This window comes from Microtus oregoni, unplaced genomic scaffold, assembly GCF_018167655.1.
Source record: "Microtus oregoni isolate MIOR12 unplaced genomic scaffold, Mior012 000013F_ref0000133, whole genome shotgun sequence".
In the NCBI taxonomy this organism is placed as follows: Eukaryota; Metazoa; Chordata; class Mammalia; order Rodentia; family Cricetidae; genus Microtus; species Microtus oregoni.
In genome coordinates this window covers 6,694,611-6,722,471 of record NW_024543072.1, presented here as the reverse complement: position 1 = coordinate 6,722,471, position 27,861 = coordinate 6,694,611, and the positions used below count along the sequence as shown (strand labels likewise).

At 39.8% G+C, this 27,861-nt stretch overlaps 1 protein-coding gene across 1 annotated transcript in view; it reads left to right on the top strand.

Moving 5' to 3' along the window:
* Dnah12 (dynein axonemal heavy chain 12) overlaps positions 1-27,861 on the top strand; it is a 163,687-nt gene that overhangs the window by 94,333 nt on the left and 41,493 nt on the right. The window contains exons 43-57 of the mRNA XM_041662692.1: positions 694-855; positions 4,652-4,846; positions 8,021-8,154; positions 9,454-9,616; positions 10,275-10,355; positions 11,234-11,410; positions 14,977-15,108; positions 15,800-15,889; positions 16,680-16,820; positions 20,304-20,545; positions 21,089-21,236; positions 21,523-21,668; positions 24,959-25,173; positions 25,845-26,037; positions 27,501-27,693. Coding sequence (XP_041518626.1) covers positions 694-855; positions 4,652-4,846; positions 8,021-8,154; positions 9,454-9,616; positions 10,275-10,355; positions 11,234-11,410; positions 14,977-15,108; positions 15,800-15,889; positions 16,680-16,820; positions 20,304-20,545; positions 21,089-21,236; positions 21,523-21,668; positions 24,959-25,173; positions 25,845-26,037; positions 27,501-27,693 — 2,412 coding nt within the window. The remainder of the gene's footprint in view (positions 1-693; positions 856-4,651; positions 4,847-8,020; positions 8,155-9,453; positions 9,617-10,274; positions 10,356-11,233; positions 11,411-14,976; positions 15,109-15,799; positions 15,890-16,679; positions 16,821-20,303; positions 20,546-21,088; positions 21,237-21,522; positions 21,669-24,958; positions 25,174-25,844; positions 26,038-27,500; positions 27,694-27,861) is intronic.

The window sequence follows — 27,861 nt, the reverse complement described above, 5'->3', positions numbered from 1 at the left end:
AAAGGCGGTAACCTACACCAGAGACTATACTTTTCGTTTGATAATTTATGGCTTCTGGGAGAAGCTTTATCATATCACTTAATTTTAATCCTGGCTGTACCTATAATCTCCTAAGAAGTGGTCAATTTTAACAGATATCTGCAAATCATGTCCACCAGACCACTAAATTCATTTCAGTTGGGAATTTTGCTTGTGATTGGCCAAAAACAATGGGAAAAAAAATAGCTCAAGCTAACTTAAGCAAAAGAGGATGTTGTTTATATTATGTAAGTGTTCAGAGGTGGATAGTAATTTAACATGATACAATTTAAGGGCCCAGTTTAGAAATTTCTCTATACTCTCTGGAAGTATTCATTTGTCTCACTTTTTCAGCTGGTTCAGTCCATGAGGCAACACAGTTGATCCAAGTATTTTGTATTATTGGTCTTGGTAAGCATCCTTCTCAGTACAAGAGCCATGTTTTAAGTCCAACTCAATCATTAAAGTAATAGGCCATTCTTAATCACATGCCTCTTACCAACTGTTATGTCTGGGAGCTTCAGGAAACTAAGTGGTGTGTATTGTATAGGAGAAATGGAGTTGCTGACTGACAGCCCCACTAGAATCAAACCCTTGAACTCGAGCCTAGAAGGAAGAGGAAAGCAAAACCTACAACCCATTGCATTCCGCTGATTAGTGCATTTCTCCTTTAAGACCTTGTTAAGAAATGTAGGCATGAAGGGCCAGAAGACAGTCTTTCTGATCACAGACACTCAAATTAAAGAGGAAGCTTTCCTAGAAGATATTGACAGTGTGCTCAATACTGGCGAGGTTCCTAACATTTTTGCAGCAGATGAGAAGCAAGAAGTAATGGAGGTAAGAGCTTGTTGGGGGAAATCCTGCACCCAGCACAGGAGTTTTCTTATCATAAACACTTTGCTCTGCTCTTCAGGAGACACAGAACTTATACAATCAAGCAATTAGATAAATATAGCTTATACAATTTAAAGCATATTAGTTTAACATGTCATTTTAGTAAAGTTAAAATCTAGCATTATTTTAAGTCAGAAATTATTCTATAATTATTATCTTCATAAAATATATGTTACTTAGCATGCTTATGGTTGATGAGAGTTTAATATCATCTCTTAAGATGGTGAGAGAATCAGAGGTAGGTGTGGTGGTACAGATCTTTAATGCCAGCACTCAGGAGACTGAAGCAGAAGGATCACCATTTTGGTGCCAGCTTGCTCTATAGTTTGAGATACTATTTCAAAAACAAAACAAAGTTGTAAACAAAAGACACAGGAAGAAAGGAAACATGACTAACATCTCTCTTGATTAGTTGTATGGCTTTCTGCTGTCCGGTATAATTTTCAAAAGTCTTACTAAAACTGTGTTTTCTTTCAGTTCTAATATATATATTAGAATTCATGTATATATGAATGATACATGTGAAAGTTAGCTTTTGTGATCTAAATGACAAGATACAATTGTATAGCACCTACTTCTGTCAACTGCCAGACACTTTGATCCCCATTTCTAAGACTTATTTCTTTTACATTGACTATATTTACTTTTATCCATGGAACTAATTACTTATATCTGAATTTTTCCTCCTGGATTGAAATGGAGTCAGCCTGGTAGTCTAAGCCCTCTCTGCTTTTGCCTTCTATGAAATAGGAGCACAGACAGCAGTCCCCCCTACACAGGGTTATAATGAGATAAGGGAATCAAACAAAACAAGCACTTAACGTAGTGTTTAACACTTAGAAACCCTTCAGTAACCCTTGGTATGTTTATTAGTTTGTGGCCTGGGTTGAAAAGAAAAAAAATGCTTTTGCTTTTTCCTGAGCAATACCAGTGATGTCATCACAATCCTGAATGATGATGTTCTCAAATAATAGGAAGACCTCATTCTTCATAGAATAGTTACCTGTGGGGAGTGAGATATAGTCAGAGTTTTCCTGCTCTGACCGGCTGCTTTCAAATGACCAACATGGAGACTTAATATTAAGTACAAATTCTTGGTCAATAGCTCAGGCTTGTTACGACTTAACTCTTACATATTCCTTATTTGTGCTCTACCACATGGAGGTACCTTTATTAGCATGGTAAGTTCATCCCCTGCTCCCTCAGTGTCTGCTCATGATTTCAGACTCTGCCCTTCTTCTTCCCAGGATTCTCTCTGTGTCAGACTGTCTTGACCAATCTCTTCCTGCCCAGCTGTCAGCCAATCAACCTTTTTAGTAACAATAAGAGCATTATATATTTTCAGTGTACAAATATTGTTCCACAGCATTTTCCCCTTTTGTCTAATTAAACGGAAGGTTTTGATTTTAACATAGTAAGACTATATACAACAAAAATAGTTATCAAGTATTTAGTGTATAAATATTGTTTCATGGCGGTAAGATTTTTTATCTTTGCCTGACTTGCTTACTTTAGCTGTTAATTGTTATTATTATTTTTATTAAACTTCTCTACTTCACTTTTAAAATGTTTTATTTTGTTTTTTGTTTTGTTTTGTTTCGTTGTTTTTTTTTTTTTTGAGACAGGGTTTCTCTGTCTTTGGAGGCTGTCCTGGAACTAGCTTTGTAGACCAGGCTGGCCTCGAACTCACAGAGATCTGCCTGCCTCTGCCTCCCAAGTGCTGGGATTAAAGGTGTGTGCCATCACTGCTTGGGTTAAAATGTTTTACTTTTATTTATTTGTATGTGATTGTGTGCCAGTACCTACCTCAGATCCCCTGAAACTGAACTTACAGGCAATTGTGAGCCACCAGACACAGATGCTGGGAACTGAACCCTGGTCCTCCAGAAGAGCAGTGAGTGCTCTTGACCACTGAGGCATCTCTATATCCCCTGCATACGTTTTTGGGATGAGAACTTTCTGTGTTGCTGGGGCTTGGCCACAAGTACCTGGGCCCAAGTAGTCTTCCTGGTTGAGCCATCTGAATAGGCGTGGCAACAGATGTGCAACACACCCAGCTTATGTCTGCCTTTTTTTCTTGAAACTGGGTATCATTACTTAGCTCTGGCTGGTCTCCTTAGCTTATTAAGTGCTAGGAATATAGGTATGCACCGGTACATGCAGTCTACATATTTTTAAAAATATTTTCTTTGTTCTTTAACAGTTTCATACATGTACACAATGTATCTGGATCATGTCTATTCATTAATTCCCTTCTCCCTCCTCAGACCCCTCACCTACAACCCCCTCCTTCCTACCTCATGTTTTTTGTTGTTGTTGATGTTGTTTAAATAATTCAGTGAATCTAGTTAGCGCTACCAGCATGTACCTGGGTGTGGGGCCGTACACTGGGGCAGAGGCAGCCTCCAGTGGCCAGGCCCCTGAATAGAATTAACTCTCCCTTCTCCAGCAGCTGTCAGTTGCCAGTAGCACTTCAGGTATGGGTGAAGACTAGTGAGCCGCTACTTCATCCATGCTGGAATGCTGACTTTTTGGTGCAGGTAATTACAGCTTCCATGAGTTCACTAGTGCAACTCATGGCCAGAAGACAGAGTCTCACAGCACCTCCCCCCTCTTTTCCCTCTACATTCTTTTCACCTTTCCCTCTATGATGTTCTCTGAGCCTTAGGGTGTAGGTAGGGGAATATGATAGAGATGGCCCATTTGGGTCTGTGGACTCAGCAGTATTTTAACCAGGCATGAGTTTCTGCATTAACCCTGGCCCACTGCAAAAAGAAGCTTTACTAACCGAGGATGAGGACAGCCGAGGATGAGGACAGCACTGGTTGATAAACAGGAATTTTTAGAAGGTAGTTTGACAACATGTCCTCTTGAGCCATGGAGTTTTGACCAAGTTGACAGTCCCAGGCATAAATTCCCTTCTGTGGAGCAGGCCTCATGTCCAATCAGAAAGTGATTAGTTCCCCATTACAGCCATGCTGCTCTTAAACCAGGGGGCTTACCTTACCTCCAGACTACATATCTTTAAAGTTAACACAAGGGAATCATATTTTGTGTATTCTTACATAACTTAGTTTTTGTTTATTTTGCTAGTGTTACCATAGCGCATACACAATACCTCTTTCGTTTTCCCTTTTTTCGTATGCGTGCACACTAAAGCTTTCTTATGACTGTGCTTTGCTCACCGCCCCGTGGCCTTTACCTCCCTCCATGTAGGCTTCGTTCTGCTTTAGATTTAAGTTCCATGTTTGAGAGAGAACGTTCAGTATTTGTCTTTCTGTCCTTCCCCTCCCAGCATCCTCTCATTCTCCTCACCCTTTCTTTAGACTCCTTTCTCCACGTTTCTACTGCACATCGTGTGGCTCACACATAGACACACACACACACACTAGATTTTGCTCATATGAGAAAGCATGCTTTCAATGCTTGTCTTTCTGAGTCTGGCTTTTCTTTGTTGTTTAAAGGTTATGTAAAAGCTAGTGTGAAAGTGAGAAGGATGTTTTGTGAGTTTAGCCAGTTTCTTACTGATGGACATTATATTAGTTTCCATTCTTCCTCTAAAAAGATGTTGCATTTAGGCCTACATATAATCTTGATTGAGTTTTTCTGATTATCTTTACCAGGTAAATCCTTAACAGATAGTTGTCTTTAAACATCCAATGGTATGAAAATAAGAACTTAAAGACAGTGATACAAGCCTCCTATCCTAATATCTGGTCTTCTGGTTTCTGCTCTGTAGGGGGTCCGTCCAGTGGCTCAAGCTGGCAATAAGCATGATGAGCTCAGTCCGTTGGCCCTGTTTGCTTTCTTTGTGAACCGCTGCAAAGACAACCTTCACGTCGTCGTGGCCTTCAGCCCCATAGGAGACGCCTTTCGCAACCGGCTGAGACAGTTCCCATCCCTCATCAATTGCTGCACTATTGATTGGTTTCAGGTTTGTTTCGTTTTGTTTCAAGGGAGTAGAGTTGCTGCTAATTCTGAAAATTTTTACCAAAGTCATATTTAAGCTTGATTAGTACTCAGCACGTATTTATCAATAAGTTTCTGTAATGATGGGCATAGTACTTAGCACCAGGGGCGGATGAGACTATGAGACAGTTCATAGTCTGGACTAGAAAGCGTAAAAGCAATAGTTAGAAAGAAGAGAGACATGATGATGATATACAAAGTGTGGACTAGTGAAAACAATGAATTTTTGAATTATAAAAATTAACTGGCTGCATCGAAGGTTAGATTTGGAACCATAAGATAGTGTGTGTGTATTTAACATAATATATAATACTACATATATGTTGTGTATTGTATATGATATGATTAATCCAAATTTCTATTATCATTTTATGGTTTTAATTATTTTATTTTTATTTTTTTAAAAAAGAAAACAAGCTATCTCTTTTCATTTTACATACCAATCCCAGTTCCCATTCCCTCCCTTCCTCCCATCCCCTGCACTTTTCATCCACTCCTCAGAGAGGGTAAGGCACATTGCTCTGAGAAAGGACCAAGGCCCTCCCTACTATATCTAGGCTGAACAAGGTATCCATCCAAAGAGAATAGGTTCCAAAAAGCCAGTATAAGCAGTAGGGATAAATCCTGGTGCCACTGCCAGTGGCCCCACAATCTGCCCCAACCACCCAACTGTCAGCTACATTCAGAGAGTCTAGTTTGGGCCTATGCTGGTTCTTGCCATTTGAGGATTGAGGAGTGTGTGTGTGTGTGTGTGTGTGTGTGTGTGTGTTTACTCCTGTGGAGCGGCCTCCAATCTAATCAAACAGTGGCAGAGAACGTCACCCCTGCACCAGAAGCACATCTTGCTCTAGACTACTATATTTTTTAATTAATTGATTATTTTTATTTCAATTTATTTTATGTATATGGGTATTTTGCCTGCATGTATGCCTGTGCATCAATCATGCCCCAAAAGGCCAAAAGAGGGCATCAGTTCTCTGGAATTGGAGTTAAAGATTATTGTGAGTGCCATGTGAATGCTGGATCCTCCAGGAGAGCAGCTAGTGTTCTTAGCTACTGAGCCCAATTCCTATAGCCCCCACATTTTAAACTTTAATACAAAGAAAAGTAAGTGTGTGTGTGTGTGTGTGTGTGTGTGTGTGTGTACAGGTGGGGGATTATAAATGGATTTGGTTCCCGTGATTATGGAGCCTTACAGTTGTCAAGAACTTCTTCAGTCCACAAGCTGCAGGTTTTAAAGAGTCAATAGTACAGTTCTAGTATGGAGGCCATGAGGCTCAACACTTCAAAGATCTCCTGTTTTACTTCATTTCTGAGTCAACAATAAGACCAATGTGACAGGCAGAGGGCAGTCAGAGAGGAGAATTTCCTCCTTATTTGGAAGAAGGGCAACATTTTTCTTTGGTTCAGGACTTCTCCTAATCGAAAGAGGTCTACTGACACTAGGGTAGTGGGTTATAGCTCTAATCCCAACACTCAAGAGACAAAGGGGCAGAGGCAGGCAGGCAAATCTCTGAGTTCAAGGCCAGCCTGGTATACAGAGTAAGTTCCAAAACAGCCAAGGCCACAAAGAGAAACCCTGTCCTAAGAAACATAAACAAACCATACCTAGACTTTTCTTTCCCGTTTACCAGTTCCCAAATAACCCATGTGAAGACTTAATTATAAATGTTTGACTGATAGCTCAGGCTTGTTACTAGCTAACTCTTCCATTTAAATTGACCCATTTCTACTAATCTACATTCTGCCACATGGCATTATCTCTCTTTCATCTTGTATCCTGTTTCCTCTCCGTGTCTCACTGGCAGCTCCTCTGGCTCCACCCTTCTTCCCAGTGTCCTTAGTCTGGTTTTCCTGCCTAACTTTATCCTGTCTAGCTACTGGCCAGTCAGCTTCTTTATTAAACCAATTTCACCCTCATTTACACAGTGTACAGAAGGAATATTCCACAGCAACAAACAAAACAAACAACAAAATATATCTTAAAATGTGAACTGCTCTAAAAGGAAAAACTTTCAAGCATCTTGTTGAAAGTAAATAAAAGGAAATCAGGAAAATATTCTAATAAAAACATAAAGAAGCAATTCCTGTTTAATTAAACATTTGAAATATTTGTTGCAAAGTATTGTTTTAAGCACTGAAGATCCAGCAGTGGTAAAACGGAAGTGCTTGCCTCCATGGGTTTTGAAATTCTGTGAAGGGTTGAACGGATGCCGGTAGTAGACAAATGAGTAAATGGAACGTGAGGTATTAGTATGTTCCGGGGACGGCACTCATCACAAGAGGCTGAATAATAACAGAGAGAAGATGGTTCTAGAAAGAGTGTTCCAGGAACACTTTATGTTACTTTGGGTATAAATATGAAGGAAGTGAGAAAGTGAGCCATACGAAGGTCTGAGAAAGCAGGGTTCTGGTCAGAGAAAAAGAAAGAGAAAGGCCTGGAGCGAGATCACAATTGGCATAGTTCGGGATAAAGCAGAAGAAAGCATTTCACTAATGTGCAAAAGACTAGCTAAGAAGAACATTTGGGTAGAAGAAAATAATAACTTCAGCTTTGGATGTTATGATAGGGATTATGAAGGACTTCTAATGACAGAAATCCAAATTAAATAAGTTTTTTCACTCTGTTCTCATATGGGGAAAGGAACTAATTACTATTGAGTAGAAAGCATCTCCTACAATGGACATGCTAAAATTGAGATGCCTAACAGGTGTCCAAGTAGAGGAGAGGTGAAAGTGACATAATTATGTTTTTAATATGTAATGTGTCACTAATGCTTATTGTGCTATCCTTATTCTCATTGTCATGTATAAAGAAATCTAAAAAATATTGGAACCTCAGTCTGCTTAAATTCTCTTTTCCTCATTAAATTTTCAACTTCATATTCCTAAATTCTTCTATATGAAGTCACTACTTATGTTGTTGGATTGAGACTACTCATATTTTTAAAATAATTAATTTATTTTTCTTTTATGTGCATTGGTATTTTGCCTGCATATGTTTCTGTGTGAGGGTGCAGACGGTTGTGAGCTATCATATGGGTGCTGGGAGTTGAACCCGGGTTCACTGGAAGAACAACCAGTGCTCCTAAACACTGGAGACTACTCATCTTTAATAAACTTTTCTTCTTCTTTCCAGCCATGGCCTGAAGATGCTCTTGAGCGTGTAGCCGTGAATTTCTTAGAAACCCTGGAGCTGACTGAGGTTGAGCGGCAAGAGATAGTCCCAATCTGTAAACACTTCCACACTTCCATTATGGTCCTTTCAGAAAGGTCAGGAATAATGCCTTGCATTTTCCACCAAAGTGCGGCATTTTAATATTTATTTCATTGTCTTCTAATCTTTCTGGTTATGTAATTAGTTGAAACCCTCAACTAGCAAGTAATAGAAAAGAAGAACTTACTTTGAAAGTCCATAAATGTCTGTCTCACAAAGATCTGAAAAACAACCAAAAGTTAGGATCTGTGAGAAATGGACAACTGTTTTTTCTCTGGTGTGCATCACCGCTTGCCTCTGGCCTTTCCTTGCTTTCTCTTTGACTGTGTTTGGAGGAAGCTGCCTCCCTCTTGGCTTCTGAGCATACTTCTTGCAGTTTTAGCTGGAGAAAGAAGCTAACCAATTATTTCTAGCTTCCTGCTCCAATTTTATCCCCAAATGTGATTATCATTGTGTCTCATGCCCAGCCCTGATCTGATCAACAGTGGTTGGTGTGGCAGATTTCTTAGGTAAAAAACACTGTTGCTGAGACACTGGGCAGAAATTCCTGAGAAGGTGAGATGACTGAATGGTGGGGAGAGGGTCGGCCATCTAGAGTCAGTTATCCAGTATGAGTGACTGGGAGTGTGGTACCAAGAAGTGTGCTGTAGTCTGCCTCCCATGTTTATCCCCTGTAATATCACATATATATCACATATATATGAGAAACGAAGTTACTTCTCTTGGGTTTTGAGAATGGGTCAGGCCCTGAGAATGTAACTTATAATTGTCCAGAGTTTAGCTGTGAGGAAGCAGAGCAGCAGCTAAAGAGCAAGAGGAAGATGTAGAGCTAACTAGGAAGCTGTTGAGAGGAGGCATGTTTTAGAAGCAGTAATACAGAAGAGTTACTTTAAGGCATATGTATCTCACGTGTGTGGCCTTATACGTTCAGTCAACATGTAACATACAGTGTAACTCATGCTTGTCCCATTTGCAGTTCCCTGTCTGGACGCTTGCCCATCTCACACAATGGTTTGAGTGTCTTACCTTGTCTAACAAGGTTAGAGCCTCCTGGTGTGTGACACACAGAAAAATAAAAACTGTATTTTTTTTTTTGCTGTAGTTCACCTTTTATAGACATTTTTGTTGGTTGATTTATTCTTTTTAAATGTGTCATTATTTGATATTTTTTCAGATAAGGACTTTGCATATGGTTATATATAGATTTCTGGAGTTTAATGAAGTTAAAAGACTTAGCATGTTCTGCATAAACTTTAACCTTTATTCATAACCGCCTATGGGTAATGCTGCGCTGAGTCTACATCGTGGTGGAATCCATTACTTGTGCTGTGGCCCATTGCCTGACTCCTTTCTAGGTTCTTAGAAGAGCTGGGAAGACATAACTATGTCACTGCTACTTCTTATCTCGAACTTATTGGCTCCTTCCGGCAACTGTTGACTAAGAAACGGCAAGCTGTCATGGAAGCAAAACAACGCTACGTGAATGGACTTGACCAGTTAGCTTTTGCTGAGTCTCAGGTAAACTTGATAAGCTGTCCAAAATAATAATATATACTGATAAATGTAAAAAAAATAATAACAAAAAATGAGAGCAGCTGTTGGCTGACAGTAGGATGTGTACGAGGTTCTGCTATGTATTTCACTCACTTTGTTTCAGTTTTTCTGTTAGCAACTCCAAGAGGTGGTGACTCATAGGTCCTCATTTTGTAGATGAATAAGTTTTAAAGAAACTCATTAAATTGCCCAAACGAGACTTAAAAATACATTGTTTTATTTTTAAATAATTTGTTATCATTTGAGAGTAGAAGAAATCTATTTTGGCTTTCTATTGTAGCAGATGTTAAATATAAGTTGGGCTTTTTCTAATGAGTCCAGTGCTATTAATACTCAATAGTGTTTTGTTTGTATGTCATGGTATAAGGAGAGTACCTGAGCTGGCACTTCTCCTATGGTTTCATTTCCTCCATGGCCTCTTGTCCCAGTGCCTTGTGAAATACCTAAAATAGTCAAAGCCTTTTGTGAGAAGAACTGGATATGCTCTCACAATTATTTTAGCATGCAAAAAACTGGAAAAATTAAGACTTCTCATGGCCAGAATTTTATGATGCATTTAAGTCTCTAATTTCTATGTCACCTATTACAGCAGTGAAAAATTAATGTCAAACCGTCTGTTTAGGTTGGTGAAATGAAACTGGAGCTTGTTGAATTACAGCCCAAATTGGAGGAGGCTAAAATTGAAAATGCACGCATGATGCAGGTAGGAAAGCAATATTTGTATTGATGTCAAAGGACAGGTGAGGTGTGAAAAACTACTCTTGAAACTAAGTCTTAGGGAGGGGAGGGAGGAGGATGAGTGGGGGAGTGGGAGGAGAGGAGGAAGTGTAAATTTTTGAATGGAAAAATAAATAAAAAATAAAATAAAAAAAGAAACTAAGTTTTAATTTTTTGTCACAGCCTGTTTTATCTAGGTGTCTATGGGCCCTTACTGGCCAACAAATCCTATGGAGGTAACACATTTCTGATTCTGAGCTTTTTGTTAACCTGTGGTTAATAGGGCATTACAGGGCAAATCTATTGAAGTTCTCTGTGTATGTGGATGTTTACATTTTAGGAGTCTTCTGCAATAGTAGTTTTTCATATGGTTTTATTTTCAGAAAGTCTCTAGTGTTAATTATCTCTTCCTGTATTAATTATCTCTCCCTGTATTTCTTCCTCTAACCTGACTTTTCATCCCCAACCCCATTTGACCTTTCCTGTTCCATTATTCCTCTTTCCCCCTTTGTATCACTATTTCTGTCTTCCCTTCTTTGAAATCTATTCCTTCTCCATCTTCTTATTAATTTACTGACATCTGTGGGTATTCTAAACGAGACAAACATATCTAAAGATTCAAAACTAACACCCACAAAAGACATAGGACTGGGTCTGGGTGACCGACCACTCAGAATGATTGTTTCCGGCTCTACCCATTTACCTTCAAACTTCACAACTTAATTTTTCTTAACAAACCTTTCTCCTATTCAAAATGATACGTTGAATTCCCTAATTCCCAAATAGTCTTTTGTCTCCAGGCTTGAAGAAACAATAGGCTACTTGAAAATGTGTTTCTATTTTCACCTTATTTCTTTTCTTTAGATTATTGAGATAGAGTCTGCACAAGTAGAGGCAAAAAGAAAATTTGTGAAATTGGATGAAGAGATTGCCAGTGGGAAGGCAGAAGAAGCCCAAGCTCTGAAGAATGAGTGTGAGAGTGATCTGGCTGAGGCGATCCCAGCCTTGGAGGCAGCTCTGTCTGCGCTAGACACACTTAAGGTAAGTATTTGAGTTTGCCACCTTGGGTTTCATCAACAAGGAAGCAACATACACATCTTTGGTTAATGGGCTACGGCTCCATTTTAAATTTTATATGACTCTATTTTATGTTTATTTTATATTAGGTTATATTGTTCATTTGTCAAGTTAAATGAAACATCTCAACAGTTCTTCTTTGATACAGTGTTATATTTACATATTTGCTTTTCCTTGGTTATGTATAATTTTCAATCAGGATAGTTTAGTAGAAATGCAATGAATGGTCTTTGTGAAGCCCAAGAGGTTCTGCATGTGGTCCAGAAGGAAAGGGAAGAACAAATGTGTGGCTGCTTTTGCGGCTTCCTGCGTATATGTGCATAGAAAACTCCAAAGTTGTATCTTCTGCAGCTGTGAGTTGCACTTTCTGCTGTACATTGTGTCGTGTGTGACTTTTAAGGCTCTTTAGGCAAAACCAGAACACTTCACCCAACTGAACACGAGAGTCATGACCTGTTGACTAGGGAGGCTGAGAGCCGCTTCACCAAACAGAACAGGGGAGTCATGACCTGTTGACCAGGGCAGCTGAGAATATCCAGACCTTGTTGTTTGCCTGCTTCTTTAATCATTACCATAACTTTCCATGTGGGAGACCTGACAAAACTATAAACTCAACAGCAAGACTGATATAGAAAAGATGGCCTAAAGGGGAAAGTCATTCAAAATGTTTGCCTTGGTCAAATGTACAGAGAACACAGGTAGATAACAAAAGACCTTAAGGCACCCTGTGAAGTCTCTTCCCATCAAGCTTGCCATCCCTCCCAGTGAGGGCAACACAGTGTGTTAGCAAAACGCACTTGAGTGGTGAGCAGAGAAAGGAATGTGCTGATTCTTTGGGGAATTATAATCAATCAGGAAGTCAAAATTGCAACTCATTTCAAATATCTGGTCTCAGCAAATAAACTAATGAAATGAAATTTAAAATAAATCCATTTGATCCACAGAAAACCAAGCCATACAGAAATTCTAGGAATGGCAAATCAAGTCAATGGCTGTCAGGATATTGATATCACTAAATTTGAAATGAGTCTTAACATGAATCACAACATCATGAACACTCCAATAATAAGAACACACAATGAGATCTTTTACAAAACTCTTATGAACACCAGTGTTCATAAAACTGAGCCTTATACAGGAGGCATGTAGTCAATATGTTAGATGTAGTTAATATGGAGAGCTTCCTGATGCAGTGCGTGTTATGTAACATCATTCAATGTCAAATTGATCAAATCAACCAATATCTTCAACTAACAATCGGGTGCTAGATAAATGGATCATCTGATTAACTTCTCTCATCTAGGCTGTCAAAGAACAGCTTTCACAGATGTACTTAAGGTCACAGTGCACAGATAGAATCCTCAAATCTATGGCTAAGACGAAATTGTTATAGAACAAAGCAGAATCCACTGCCCGGAGCCCATTGTTACCATTCTTTATGCTTCCTGCCACACTTAAAAGTCACGTGGCGCATATTTTCCCTGTAGAGGTTTGTCACCACAGATGAATTTAACAAGATTTTGTTTATATTTTAAAAATTGTTTTTAGCTTATTTTAGTTTATGTGTATGGGTGTTTTGCCTGCATATATGTGTATACTATGTCTGTCTGGTGCCTGCAGAGGTCAGAAGTGAATGAAAAAGGAAAAGACATGCCTGCTCCTGGGTATAGTGGAGGGAAAAGTTTATTGTAGAAATACGGGAGAGCACAGTCAGAGGCTGGGACATGTGGGAGGAGTCCAGAGTGGACATGGCCAGACGGAGGTGGGACACGTGGGAGAGTCCAGAGTGGACATGGCCAGACAGAGGTGGAACACGTGGGAGAGTCCATAGTGGACATGGCCAGACGGAGGTGGAACACGTGGGAGAGTCCAGAGTGGACATGGCCAGACAGAGGTGGGACATGTGGGAGGAGTCCAGAGTGGACATGGCCAGACGGAGGTGGGACACGTGGGAGAGTCCAGAGTGGACATGGCCAGACGGAGGTGGGACACGTGGGCGACGGGAAGGAAGAAGGAGACAGGAGAGAGGGGAACCCAGTGCAGCAGACAGGAGGCCAAAGATATAAAAGGATGGGTAATCATAATATCTGGATTATGTAGGGAAAGCCCCTGAGGGAAGGGCAGCCCAGCCCCTGGGCTTGGAAAATTCAGGGCAGAGGGCAGGGTATGCCAGCCATACAGCCTACCATACATAATAGGTAGGGACTGAAGGATGCCCGAGAACCTGGCTGCCAGGGCCACTTTGATATATTAGGTAGGCTCCTCAGCCATTTGTCCTGGGTTTGAAACTTAGCAAGGAGAGGGCATCAGATCCCCTGTAAGTGTGGGGTAAAGGATGATTGTAAGCCATCCTGTGGGTGCTGAGAACTGAACCCCAAAACAACTTGTTTTTAATAGAGACATCATTCCAGACAACCAATACCTTTTTTTTTTTTAATTTTTCAAGACAGGGTCTCTCTATAGCTTTGGAGCCTGTCCTGGAACTAGCTCTTGTAGACCAGGCTGGCCTCGAATTCACAGAGATCTTCCTGCCTCTGCCTCCTTAGTGCTGGGATTAAAGGCGTGCGCCACCACCGCCCAGCCAAGACCATTTATTTAAGAAACTATTTTATCACTGTGTTCCAAGAACTTTAAGATTAATCTCTAATACAAGAGTCTTAGTCCCTTCAAATCCTGCCAGTTCAGGACATTGGTCTAAGCCTCTGCTTTTGGTCAGAGTCTGCTGCTGCGTATTTCCTGCTATGCAGTATTATTAACATGAGTTAGGGCCCTAGTTGATTCTATTTAGTATAAGAAGTCAAGAAGTTTTAAGGAAATTTATGAATAAATAACAATTTATTGAAAGAACAATAGAAGATCTTAAGATCTTCTAAGAATAACACACAAAGACAAACCACAGAATGGTCTAAGAGAAGAACTGTTTCTCCAAGAATGAAGCCCACAGTCCTTGTCTACAGAACTCCACGCTCACCCATAGCAGTGAGACAAATTCCTCACACCACCCATTGTGTGAGTTCTAGTGAGACCTGGGGGCTGTGATAGTGGAACCTGTACCACATAGGGACCAAGATACCCACTAGCTTTCCAGCACTTGATCTATGATGAGATCAATATCAGCAATCATCTCAGAAGGACACTGGGATACTAAGACACCTGGTACTATCTTTCCTAAGGATAGACAGGTGGCAAATCGTAGTTCTAACACATGCTTGTTGCTAGTTTACATCATTTTACAAGTGATTCTTTGGAGGGTTCCTAGCACTCAACACGTCTCCATCGGGACTTAGGCCTGGTCTCTGCTCCACTCTCAAGATGTTTATTTCCTAAAATTACTTTTTGTTTTTATTTTTGAGATAGCATTTCACTGTGTAACCCAGGCTGGCCACAGCTTATCACCCTTTCATTCACCTCCTGAATTCTGAGGTTATAGAAGAATACTGCTACACATAGCCCCAACATTATTTTTCTTTAATTCTCATTATTTAAAAGTAAGCTATTTTATAAGGATGTCTTCTTTTCTTTTGATATAGCCAGCTGATATTACAATTGTGAAATCAATGAAGAATCCTCCAGCTGGTGTTAAACTCGTTATGGCTGCTGTTTGTGTCATGAAAGATATAAAACCAGAAAAAATTTCAGATCCTTCAGGAACTGGGGGCAAGGTAAAAACTGGGCACAGATTAAATCATATTATTGAATGGCAAAACAGAATTTGTTTTAACATTATTAAATTAAACACTAACAACCTGTAATCCAGGGGAAAAATATTGTTTTCCAGGTTTAATGGACTCATAACTAACTACAGAAAATGGTATCTGTCTATATTCTAGTAAATATGGTATCAGAAAGCTGTGGTTCCAGTTGTTTCTATTTTTTTCTCTGTCCATACAAACTTCCTGTTCTTATGTCAGTACGTGTTGAGGCCTCTATTTAGTAGCTAAGATTGTAAGAATGTGACATATAGCCTTCAGGTCAATGATTAAAATTTTAATATTAAGTTTATATCCATGTTTAAAATACATCATGTTTTACATATTTAACATGTTTTTGGGAGAAGAGTCTCTTCCTATTTTTTTTTAAACACAGGGTTTTACCCATAGCCCTGACTGCCCCGGAGCACTGTAAGTACAAGTTAACCAGGCCAACCTTGAACTCACAGAGATCGACCTGCCCCCTTCTAGCACGCTGGAACTAAAGGTGTGCACCACCACGTCTGGCACGGGATGGGCCTTTATTTTCAAGAAGTTAAGATTTTTAAAAATATATAGACGCAAAAAAAATATAGACACTTTTCTGACTAGTATGTGCTTTTAATTGTATAACTAAGTACATTTCCATAAACTTCATTTGTAGATATTGGATTACTGGGGACCTAGCAAAAAACTTTTGGGAGATATGAATTTCTTAAGAGATCTGAGAGAGTACGACAAGGACAATATTCCAGTAAGTTATATTGGAGTTTCTTCTCTAAATGCGACTTTGTCCTGATGTCAAAGAGCTTTAAAGTATTCACTGTCTGATAAGACATAAGGAGATAATCCTTTTGTGAGATTAAGATAATTGATAAAGGAATACTAACATTTATTAATGGCTGTAGAATATATTTTTATAACAAAAAACACTTTCAGATTATTAGAAAGTCAATAAATTCCTATTTTAGTGTACTGTTGACTTGAAAAGTTCTCTAAATACCTTCATATAATAGTTCCTTTATTAGAAAATCTTGTTCATATTTACATAAAGAAGGTAACATTTTCCATTTGAATTGTTATTTATTAATGTTAATTATTCTGTTTTCAAATGTTCTATCAATCCACAGTCTTGTTAGCATATTTGGAAGAGGCACCTTTCTTCAATATTTATAAATTTATATATTTTTATCATAAATATATTTGTTTCTGCTTTAATTATACTTTTACAATTATCCCAAAATTTTTACTTTTAAAAACAACATAACTTTAAAAAATCATTTTATTTATTTAGTGTGTGTGTGTTATAAGTGTGGGTACGTGTGCCATGACACTCAGGTAGAGGTCAAAGGATTGCTCTCTCCATCCGTCATGTGAGTGCCAGCGATTGAACCCAGATTACCAGGCCTGGCGGCAAGTGTCTTCTCAAGGGCCCTCAGTGTAACTCTTTAAAATCTAAATGTTTTCATTACCTATGATTTTCTTCCTCTTTGTGATTATGTGATGAATGCATTCATCTTACAATCTAAATCTCTGCCATACAGGTGAGTGTTATGCAGAAGATCCGCAGTGAATACTTGACAAACCCCGAGTTTGATCCCCCTAAGGTTGCTAAGGCTTCTTCTGCAGCTGAGGGTCTGTGCAAGTGGATCATGGCCATGGAGGTGTATGACCGAGTCGCTAAGGTATTTTCAGGACGTGCACACCCAATCCTGACTCAAACAGTCCTTTAAATAAAAACGTGAACTTTAAGTTTTAAATGTATTCTGTATTAGGTCCTTCAGAATTTCACTCAGCGAGTTTTGACTGTATTCACCTCCCCCAGCTCCTCACAGATCCATTCCCCTCCCCTGCCCACCCACCCTACTTTGTGTTCTCTTTGTGATTTTCTACCCATCAAGTCCAGCTTGTGCTGCCCATACGTTCTTAAATGTGTGGTCTTCCACTGGAGCTTGGCCAACCCCTGGTGGCAACACCCTTAAAGAAAACTGACCCTCCCTCTCCAAGTAGCTCTCAGTTGCCAGTAGCTCCTCAGCTGAAATGGATTTCATGTCCACTTCCCCTGTTCATCCTGGGATCTGACCAACCTTGAGCTTGGTGGGCTCGTGCACGCCGCCACGGCTGCTGTGAGCTCACGTATGAAGCTGCTCTGTTATATCAGAGGACACTGCTTCCTTTTCCTCATTTACCATTTCTGGCTCTTAGAATCGTTCTGCCCCCTCTTCTGTAATGATCCCCAAGTTTTAGGGCAGGCACAGTATATGTATCCAATTTAGAGCTAAGTATTCTGCCGGCTTTTATACTCTGTCATTTGTGAGTCTCTGTTAATGACCATTTACTGCGCATGAAAGCTTCCTTGATGAAGGCTGAGAGATACACCACTCCACAAATACATCAGTGATTAGGTTTAATACTCTGTTTATTTAGCAGACTAGCAGTTCTCCCCTAGACCTTTGATCCTAGCCACAAGTTCTTGACTGAACAATAATAGTGCATGCATGGGCTTCATCTTGTGGAGTAGGAAGTAACCCAGTCAGGAAGTGGCTGGTTATTCCATAATTTCTCTGTCATTATTACACCAGTGTCATGTCTCGCCAAGGCTCATCCTTACTGTAGCTCACAGGGTTCACAGCTGGGTAAGACTGAGGGTTACTTTCTCCCTCTAGTGGTTTCATAGCACCTCCCAGCACTGCAGAAGTAGCCGATGGGATGGAGCTTCTGGGTTAGTGCCAACTTGGAATCTCCAAGTTCTGTAACTCAAGTGCATGGCATCTTCAGCAGCAGGGGTCTTATCTAAGTCCTAGAGGGTAACCAATAGTGTTGGCAGCAGCCTGTAGTGTTCGGAGGTCTGTGGGACTTCACTGACCAACAGCTCCAAACAGCACTGGACTTCTGGTAGCTTGTACTGTCTAATAGAATAGGGCCACTGTTGTCCCACTGTACGATACGTGCGTTATATATGTATACTCTCTCTCTCTCTTTCTCTCTCTCTGTGTGTGTGTGTGTGTGTGTGTGTGTGTGTGTGTGAGACAGAGAGAGAGAGAGAGAGAGAGAGAGAGAGAGAGAGAATGTAAGCTTCTATAGTAGTAAATAGGTTTCTATATGATTTTTTAAGCCTTTAGAGTTAAAATTTGTATTCCTTTCCCTAACCTTCCCTCCCATCCCCCACCTCAGTTTAAACCCTTTCTGTTCTATTCGTTCCCTTTTTCAAGACAGGGTTCCTCTGTATCTTTGGAGTCTGTCCTGGAACTATCTCTTATAGACCAGGCTGGCCTCGAACTCACAGAAATCCTCCTGCCTCTGCCTCCCGAGTTCTGGAATTAAAGACATGTGCCACCACCGCCTGGCCCCTTTTAGCTTTTAAATCAGTGCTTTCTATATCCCCTCCTTTGAAAGTCCAACTCTACCCCACCCCGTGGCCTCTTACTTATTCCCAGACGTCTGTCTTTTCATTCCAAATGAAACATACACATCTGAAGATTCAACGCTAACACCTACAAATGAAGGAAAGCATGTAACTACCTTCATCTTTCTGAGTTTGGCTCACCTTCCTCACAATGATTGTTTCTAGCTCCATCCAGTTCATTCATTAAGAATATTCATTAAGAATTAAGAATAATTTCTTTTCTTTTTTTTTGTTTTGTTTTGTTTTTGAGAGAGGGTTTCTCTGTAACGTTGGAGCCTGTCCTGGAAACTAGTTCTTGTAGACCAGGTTGGCCTCGAACTCAGAGATCTGCCTGCCCCTGCCTCCAGAGTACTGGGATTAAAGGTGTGCGCTATCACCGCCTGGCTAATTTCATTATCCTTAATAGCTGGATAATACTCCATTATGAAAATATAGCACATTTTCCTTGTCTATTCATCAGTTGGGACTACATGATAAGAGGAAAAGCTCAACCAGTTGTCCTCTAACTTCCACATGTATGTTGTGGCATGCTGTGCCTGCACCCATCCTGCACACATGCACAGACACGCCCATACAAATAAATAAATATAACTTAAGAACTTAAATTATCTTAAAGGTTCTAAGTGAGTTGATCCATCAGTGTAAGAAGATCCAGTATGGCTAAATTCAGAGTGAAGGAAGATCCCTTGAAGTAATGGCTTGAATTCAACAGGGATTTTTTTTTTAATGGAATATCCAAATGGCCCAGATTCCTGGGAAATCAAGAGAATTTAGTTAAGAGTGTTTTACAAATTTGTCTAGTAAAGGAACATAAAAACACAGGCATCACTTGAATATACCCAGGAAAGGAGGAGCATTCACTAAAGGAGAGATGGAACTATTGGTAGCATGTACTAGAATAAGCTCAAGGCACAGAATGACCAGGCTGCCCCCATTAGCATATGCTGAGAGTGAGGCAAGGGAATTTGTCATGAGTTTGAGAGAAATATGGTGAGTTCAAGACAGGTGAACCAAGCTCATGGGAACTCATGAACTAGACTGACAGCTGTGGAGCCTCCAAAGTACCCAACTAAACCTTCTGCATATGGGATACAGTTGTATAACTTGGTCTATCTGAGGCCCCTGGCAGTAGGATCAGGAACTATGCCTGGTTTATGAGCTTGCTTGTTGGAGCCTATTCCCTATGGTGGGATGCCATGCTCAGCCTTGGCAGGGGGAAGGGGCTTGGTCCTGCCCCAACTTAATGGGTCAGGCTTTGTTGACTCCCCATGGGAGCCCTCACCCTTTGGGAGGAGTGGATAGGGAGTGGGCTGGGGGAAAAGGGGGGGGCAGAAGGAGGAGTGAGAGAGAGAACTGTGGTTGTAATGTAAAATGAAATTTTAAAAAGTAAATAAAAATCATAAAAAAGAATCTGTCTCAAAAGAGCAATCAACAAGTTAAACAAAAAGGAAGAAACAGAATCACCCGGTTCCCTCTCTCCATTTTCAGTTGATTGGCAACTGAACAATAATAACTTCTCATTATTTTAAAACATATTGCTATATATTGTGATACTCTTTACATTAAAATGCTTTGTAATTTTTTTACATACTATAGTTTACAAAACCAAATGATTTGTATATTTTTTAAGTATATAGGTGTTTTTGTTTTATGTAAGATTTAAATACTTATTACATATAATTTATTGTTATATCCCATGTCTGACCCATAACATCTAACTTTTACATAGAACACACAGTATCTGCATATCATTCCCAAACAGGTGGTGGCTCCTAAGAAAGCTCGCTTATCAGAGGCGCAAAAGTCCTTAGCTGAGACAATGGAGCTTTTGAATCAGAAGAGGGCAGAACTTGCAGAAGTAGAACATCATCTGGAAAATTTACAGAAGATTTTTCTCGAGAAAACAGAGGAGAAGGCAGCTTTGGAAGATCAGGTGGAACTGTGTGCTAAGAAGCTGGAACGTGCCTCAAAGCTAATAGGAGGACTGGGAGGAGAGAAATCAAGGTAGAGCCTGCCGCTTCTAACAAGAGCTAAGGGTAACAGGCTTGAGGGGGGACAATTATTGGTTGTTGGTCACAGTTACAGTGGCTGACTGAGAAGAGCAGGCATGTTGTCAAGCACCTGGCTGGGACTCTCCAAAGGAGCAAGCTGAGTGTTGAGGATAGTATTTATAACTTGTTTTCAAAAACAAAACCAAAAATAATAATAAAAAAACCAGAGAGGGGAGGAGGAGAAAAGAAAACGCAATTTTAACAGTTTTTAATCTAAGTGGTAATTGTTGGTTTAATTTTATTTATCTGTTTGTTGGCCTGCATGTATGTCTGTGCACCACATACATACCTGGTACCTGTGCAGGCCAGGAGAGGGTGTTGGATCCCCTGAGCTGTAGTTACATATAGATATGAGCTAGCATGTGGACGTTGTAAACTGAACCCTAGTCCTTTAGAAGAGCAGCCAGTGCTTTTAACCACCGAGTCTTCCCTCCAGCCAGCCCTTCCCATACAATCGTTTGTTATTATTTGGTTTTGCCTTTGGTTTGTTGCACAGATGGTCTCAAGCTGCCAATGACCTTCAAATAACATATGAGAACTTAACTGGTGATGTCTTAGTGTCAGCAGGAGTAATAGCTTACCTTGGCGCTTTCACTTCTGGATTCCGACAAGAGTGCACAGAAAACTGGAGCATGTTGTGCAAGGTACCAGGTTTACACTTAATAAATGTTGTTTTAGAGCAGAATTCTATGTGTATTTGGAAAATGTGATGGTGATTAAGACAGTGAAAGGAAGAACGCTAAAAATATGGAAAATTTTTCTCTCTTTTCCTTCCTTCCTCTTCTTTAACTTGTAAAATACTCTCAAAATCCAACTTTCAATGCAGTTTTTTACAATCCTTAGTTATAGCAATTAAATATGCTTAATTTTATGAACTTAATATTTCAATTAATAATGTAAAAAAGACCATCAGACTCTTGTTTCTTACAGGAGAAAAAAATCCCATGTTCAGAGGAGTTCTCCCTGAGTAAAACGTTGGGTGACCCAGTAAAAATTAGGGCTTGGAATATTGCCGGGCTGCCAACAGATGCATTCTCCATAGACAACGGTGTGATTGTTAATAATTCCAGACGATGGTAAGTAACATAAGGGGTCTCCTTGCATTTATGTGGAAGTCTTAAAAAATCTTTAAAAGTTGAAAGACTTATACAGAAGCACCAGTGTGATGAGTCACCCCTAGACTCTACGGTTACCACTGTGTTTTATTTGCTGCTTAATCACGAATCCATCTAGATCTCTGCTAACCCATCTTTCTAAATGTATTTACCGATGAGCTGCAGATATGTGTTTTCCTCTTAGCCACTTCCAACATGCATATTGTCGACTATATCAATATCAGCTTTTGTATTTTTTTGTTTGAGTTAAAAAATTATATATAACAAAATAGGAAAACTCAAATGTACCATTTAGCGAGTTCAAAAGAGTATACACCTGTGCATACATCCAGATGCAGGGCAAGGCTACCTCCTACATACCTCCTTTAAATTCCTTTCCTGCTCTCATTCCACCCAGGAAATCATCATTCCAATTACTTCTCAACGTAGATTAGTTATGTCTGTTGTAGAACATCATCTCTACTTCTTGAAACGTATATGAAACATCTTCCTCTCAGCAGAAATGTTTTCAAATTCATCCATGTTACTCCATGTATGCGTACATTGTTTCAGGGAGGATTATATTTCATTGTATAAACACATCAGCATTTATGAGTCCACCATTTGTTCAGTTATCCTATCAAATTAAGGATTTCTAAATCATTCTTGCCTGCTTCTCTATTTATAAAATGGGGCAATAATTGTGCCTAAATCAGGATGTTGTGAGGACTTAAAATAGGACCCCATATTCACTCAGATGAATATGAGAGCCCAAGAGTATAATCATGGCATGCTTTAGAAATGAGAAGACTTGGCCTGGCGGTGGTGGCGCACGCCTTTAATCCCAGCACTTGGGAGGCAGAGGCAGGCAGATCTCTGTGAGTTCAAGGCCAGCCTGGTCTACAAGAGCTAGTTCCAGGACAGGCCCCAAAGCTACAGAGAAACCCTTTCTCAAAGAACAAAAACAAACAAACAAAAAAAGAAATGAGAGGATTTAAAATTGAATGATAATGTGGCAGAATAACCACTGAAGAGACTCTTTTTCAAAGAGAGTAATTTTCTAAATATTAGAAATTGCTCCTCATATTAAAGTTAATTATATTACCCATTTATCTTCTGCAGCCTCCACTCTCCAGCAGGTCCCAGGTTGAGTAGCCACTGTTCTATTCTCTCCTAATTAATTATATACTCTTTTAAAAAATAGGTTTATTTGTTTTATTGCATGAATGTTTGCTTGCATGTGTTTCTATGACCCACATGCATGCCTAGTTGCCTGTAGAGGCCAGAAAAGTGTGTTTGGTCCCCTGGAACTGGAGCCACAGGCACTTGTAAGCCGCCACATGGGTCCTCGGAAGGAGCAGCAAATGCTCTCATTCATTGAGCCGTCACTCCAGCCACCAGTTATACATTATCAAACACAAAGCTTTTATTTACTGTCCTAGAAAAGCATTCCTAAATAGATTTTAATATATGCTAGGTGTGGGCTCTCGCTCTACACAGCTTCACTCACAAACTTGTAAGAATCATTTATTAGCTGGTATTTTTTTTATATTAAACTTGTAGCAAATGTTTTGTACCGTTATTTCTCACATTACAGTAACTGATGTCATGTGTTAAGACTGCTGTGATATCAATGCTATTGAAAACAGCACAGCTCACAGACTCACAAATTCCTAGTTCATCTAACACTAGTTAGGTCTTGTTTTAGAATCTTGGAATTTGGGCTAATGTGAGACTGAATTTTTTCATTTATAAGAATAAAATTCTTTTTATTTTTAAAATTATTCTCTTGACAATTTTATAAATGTATATAATATATTCTGGTCCCACTCATCCTTTTACTGTCTCTTATCCTCCCCCACCACTAGTCCTCTCCCAGCTCCTCCCACCATGAGTCCTCCCCAGCTCCTCCCACCATCAGTCCTCCCCAGCTCCTCCCACCACCATTCCTCCCCAGCTCCTCCCACCATCAGTCCTCCCAGCTCCTCCCACCACCACTCCCCCAGCTCCTCCCACCACCAGTCCCTCCAGCTCCTCCCACCACCACTCCCCCAGCTCCTCCCACATCAGTCCTCCCCAGCTCCTCCCACCACCACTCCCCCCAGCTCCTCCCACCACCACTCCCCCCAGCTCCTCCCACCACCACTCCCCCCAGCTCCTCCCACCACCACTCCCCCCAGCTCCTCCCACCACCACTCCCCCAGCTCCTCCCACCACCACTCCCCCAGCTCCTCCCACCACCATTCCTCCCCAGCTCCTCCCACATCGTACATTCCCCCCCTTTTTTTTAATTTTTTTTTTATATTTATTTATTTATTATGTATACAATATTCTGTCTGCATGTATGTCTGCAGGCCAGAGGAGGGCACCAGACCTCATTACAGATGGTTGTGAGCCACCATGTGGTTGCCGGGAATTGAACTCAGGACCTTTGGAAGAGCAGGCAATGCTCTTAACCACTGAGCCATCTCTCCAGCCCCTTTTTTTAATTTTTTAATTCATTTATTTATTAAAGATTTCTGTCTCTTCCCCGCCACCGCCTCCCATTTCCTTCCCCCTCCCCCAATTAAGTCCCCCCCCCTCAGCCCGAAAAGCAATCAGGGTTCCCTGTCCTGTGGGAAGTCCAAGGAACCCCCACCTCCATCCAGGTCTAGTAAGTTGAGCATCCAAACTGCCTAGGCTCCCACAAAGCCAGTGCGTGCAGTAGGATCAGAAACCCATTGCCATTGTTCTTGAGTTCTCAGTAGTCCTCATTGTCCGCTATGTTCAGAGAGTCCGGTTTTATCCCAGGCTTTTCCAGACCCAGGCCAGCTGGTCTTGGTGAGTTCCCAGTAGAACATCCCCATTGTCTAAGTGTGTGGGTGCACCCCTTGCAGTCCTTTTTGTTTTTGCTTTGTGACACCCAATTTAGCCAAGGGCACTTTTTCTACTTTTTATTTTAATTTAAATTTTTAATTTTTTTAGCATTGCATATATGAATACTGTGTGTGTATGTGTGTGTGTGTGTGTGTGTATATATATATATATATTATGTACTGTATATTCTCCCCCTTCTCCTCCTCCTGTGTTCCCCTCTCTTGCAAATTGATGACCTCTTCTTTAGTTAATATTGTTACATACCTATACATAAATAATCATAGGGATTTTGTGAAGATAAATCTTGATGCAAAATATTTTGTAACTGCTGATGGCAACATTTAATTAAATTGAATAGATTTTAAGAAATTGTAGCATTTACGTGTTCCTCTTGTAATTTTCTTCTTACTCTCTAGGCCTTTAATGATTGACCCCCAGGGTCAAGCCAATAAGTGGATCAAAAACTCGGAGAAAGAAAACCAGCTTAGTGTTATTAAGCTCTCAGATACGGACTACATGAGAACTCTGGAGAACTGCATTCAGTTTGGAAGTCCACTCCTGCTGGAAAATGTTGGTGAAGAGCTGGACCCCTCTTTGGAGCCGCTGTTACTTAGACAAACTTTTAAACAAGGTAGAACTAAATGATTGGATTATTTTGAGGCATGAAAGAAAAACAATACATAAGCTTAATAGTGATGATGATGATGATGTAGAACTCCTGTAGTATTATTATGTAGGCAAAGAAAGCGGCTTTCAGAGTGACCTCGACTGGGCACCCTAAGATCAGCACTTTGCTCCCCTTCTTTGCCTTAGCCAGTGCTACCCGGAATAGCTCTGTTGAGAGCAGGACACGGTTGAAGCCAGACCAAAACCCCTATCTTATGATCACTGACCTCAGAAAGTCAAGATTAGGACTTAGTTCTGAGTGATGACAAGAGTGTGGGCCAGAGTTGGACACAGGTAAACATTACCCACGACGTAGCTTCCTGCTGATGAGCATTGGTGAACTTTAATCATACAAAAATTTTGGAATCACTATTAAAATTTGATAGAAAAAAGCTCAAAAAGTATCTTGATCTACAAAAGTCCATGACAAGGGAGACTATGTCTGTGCTGCTCCAAGATGAGCCCTGCGGTGTCATTGCTTACCCGTCTCTCCCCACTGCATTTGTCCCCTGTTTTCCCTTCCAGCCTGCTTAGGGTTCTTTTCTTATAGCTTAGGTGAGGCCTTATGAGTACATAGGAAAAGAGACTAAGTAACTTTGGCTCATTGATTATCTGCTTTTTTTTCCTGAAATATAGGTGGTATTGATTGCATCCGGCTTGGTGAAGTCATTATTGAATATTCTTTTGATTTTAAGTTTTATATCACTACAAAATTGAGAAACCCACACTACATGCCAGAGCTGGCCACAAAAGTGTCCTTGCTCAACTTCATGATAACACCGGAAGGGCTTGAAGACCAGTTACTGGGCATTGTTGTTGCAAAGGAGAGGTATGTGGTTTAGAGAATATCTGTAAGCCTTTAGCATTTTTGTTTTGTAACTATTTTGAAAAGACTAAAGTTTATGTTTTGTCATTATAAGTAAAGCAATTATATAATCCTTTAAAATGGCCTTTCAGTAATAACTTTTAGGCCAGGTCATGTTATATTGGCCTTTTATTATAAATGAGATTCAGAATACATACTGTGACTTCTATCAGACTGAGCTAGAAATTTTGTCCATAGTAATATAGGCCATAGATATAATCAGATATGTATTCGAAGACTCCTATACAGAATATTAAATTTAGAAATGCTTGGGATAGGATGTGAAAACAGGATATAAAACTACATATGTAGTATAAGTAATATTGTATTTTTTAAAAATTGATGAATGAATCTCTCTGTATTCAAAACTGAAAAAAGAAAGGAAAAGATTAAGACACAATATACCTGAATATTAGCAGTTATTTTGCTTAGTATGTAAGAGCATAGGCAATTTTATGGTTTTATTGATATTTTGGTATTTTTCTGTTACTAAAATGCACTGTTTTTCAAATAAGAAAAAATAACAATACCCAAAAAAGCTGCAAGAAAAAAGAACTTCTCTGAAAGAAAATAATTGATTCTAGTTGAAGATTAATATGACATTATTAAGTGGCACGTTGAGTGAGATCAAATTACAAGTATATAAAAGTAGCTTTGTTAACTTCAAAACTTTAACTATGAACAAGACCTATGTTATAGCACACTCTACACCAGATGGTATTATTTTGAATTTTGATCCTATTTTTGCTCATTAATGCTTAATGCCAATTTTGCCTTTCACTAAAAGAGCCAGGAGGAACAGTCCTTCTTCCTGTGACTGTTATTTTAGAAGAGTTACTGATGACAAAGCAAAGAATGAATAAACTCCTCCTTGCAGTCTTTTTATTTCCCTGTATGTGACCAGCTATGCCATAAGGGTTTATCTAATACATTCACATTTTAAGCATGCAAATGATGTTTTCTTTGTTTAAACTTCTCAACTCAATATTTGTATGAGCCTTCTCATTTCCTATTGCTATGATCAAATACATTGACAAAAAGGAGTTGGGAGACAAAGGGTTTATTTTAGCTCACGGTTCGTTTATAGTCCTTAGCAAGGAAGTCACATCAGCGAGAGAATGGATGAACACGTCACATGACACCAGCTATGAGAAGAGAGCGATGGATACATGCCTGTCTGCCCTCAGCTCCCTCTCTCCTTTTCATGGTTCAGTCTGAAACTCCCTTCCCAGGCAGGTCTAGATTATACCACATTGACCCATGAAATGAGCCATCACGGTATGCAAGTGTTCCCCTTACCATAATCAACTTGGTTAGTTTTTGTTACAGCTATAACATGATACAAATAGTCCCAAAATGTTATAGGTGATGTTTAGGTATAAATTAGGTTAATTGTTACAAATTTACAGCAGATGTTTCTGTCTTAGACCAGAATTAGAGGAGGAACGGAATGCCCTTATTCTTCAGTCTGCAGCTAATAAGAAGCAGCTGAAAGACATAGAGACAAGGATTCTGGAAACATTGTCGTCTTCAGAAGGGAACATTTTGGAAGATGAAAGTGCAATAAAAGTCTTAGACTCTGCCAAAATAATGTCTAACGAGATAACGAAGAAGCAGCAGGTGAAAAGAACGACTCCTAGAAATGTTTGGATTTGAACATTCCCATTTGTTTCAAGTCTCTAAGGAAATGCTGTAGTAGGCTTTCAAGAAAAAAAATTGCTAAAATATGAAAACCTAGAGACTAGTTGTAAGCTTAGAAGATATCTTACTGCTGAACTTATCTAAACT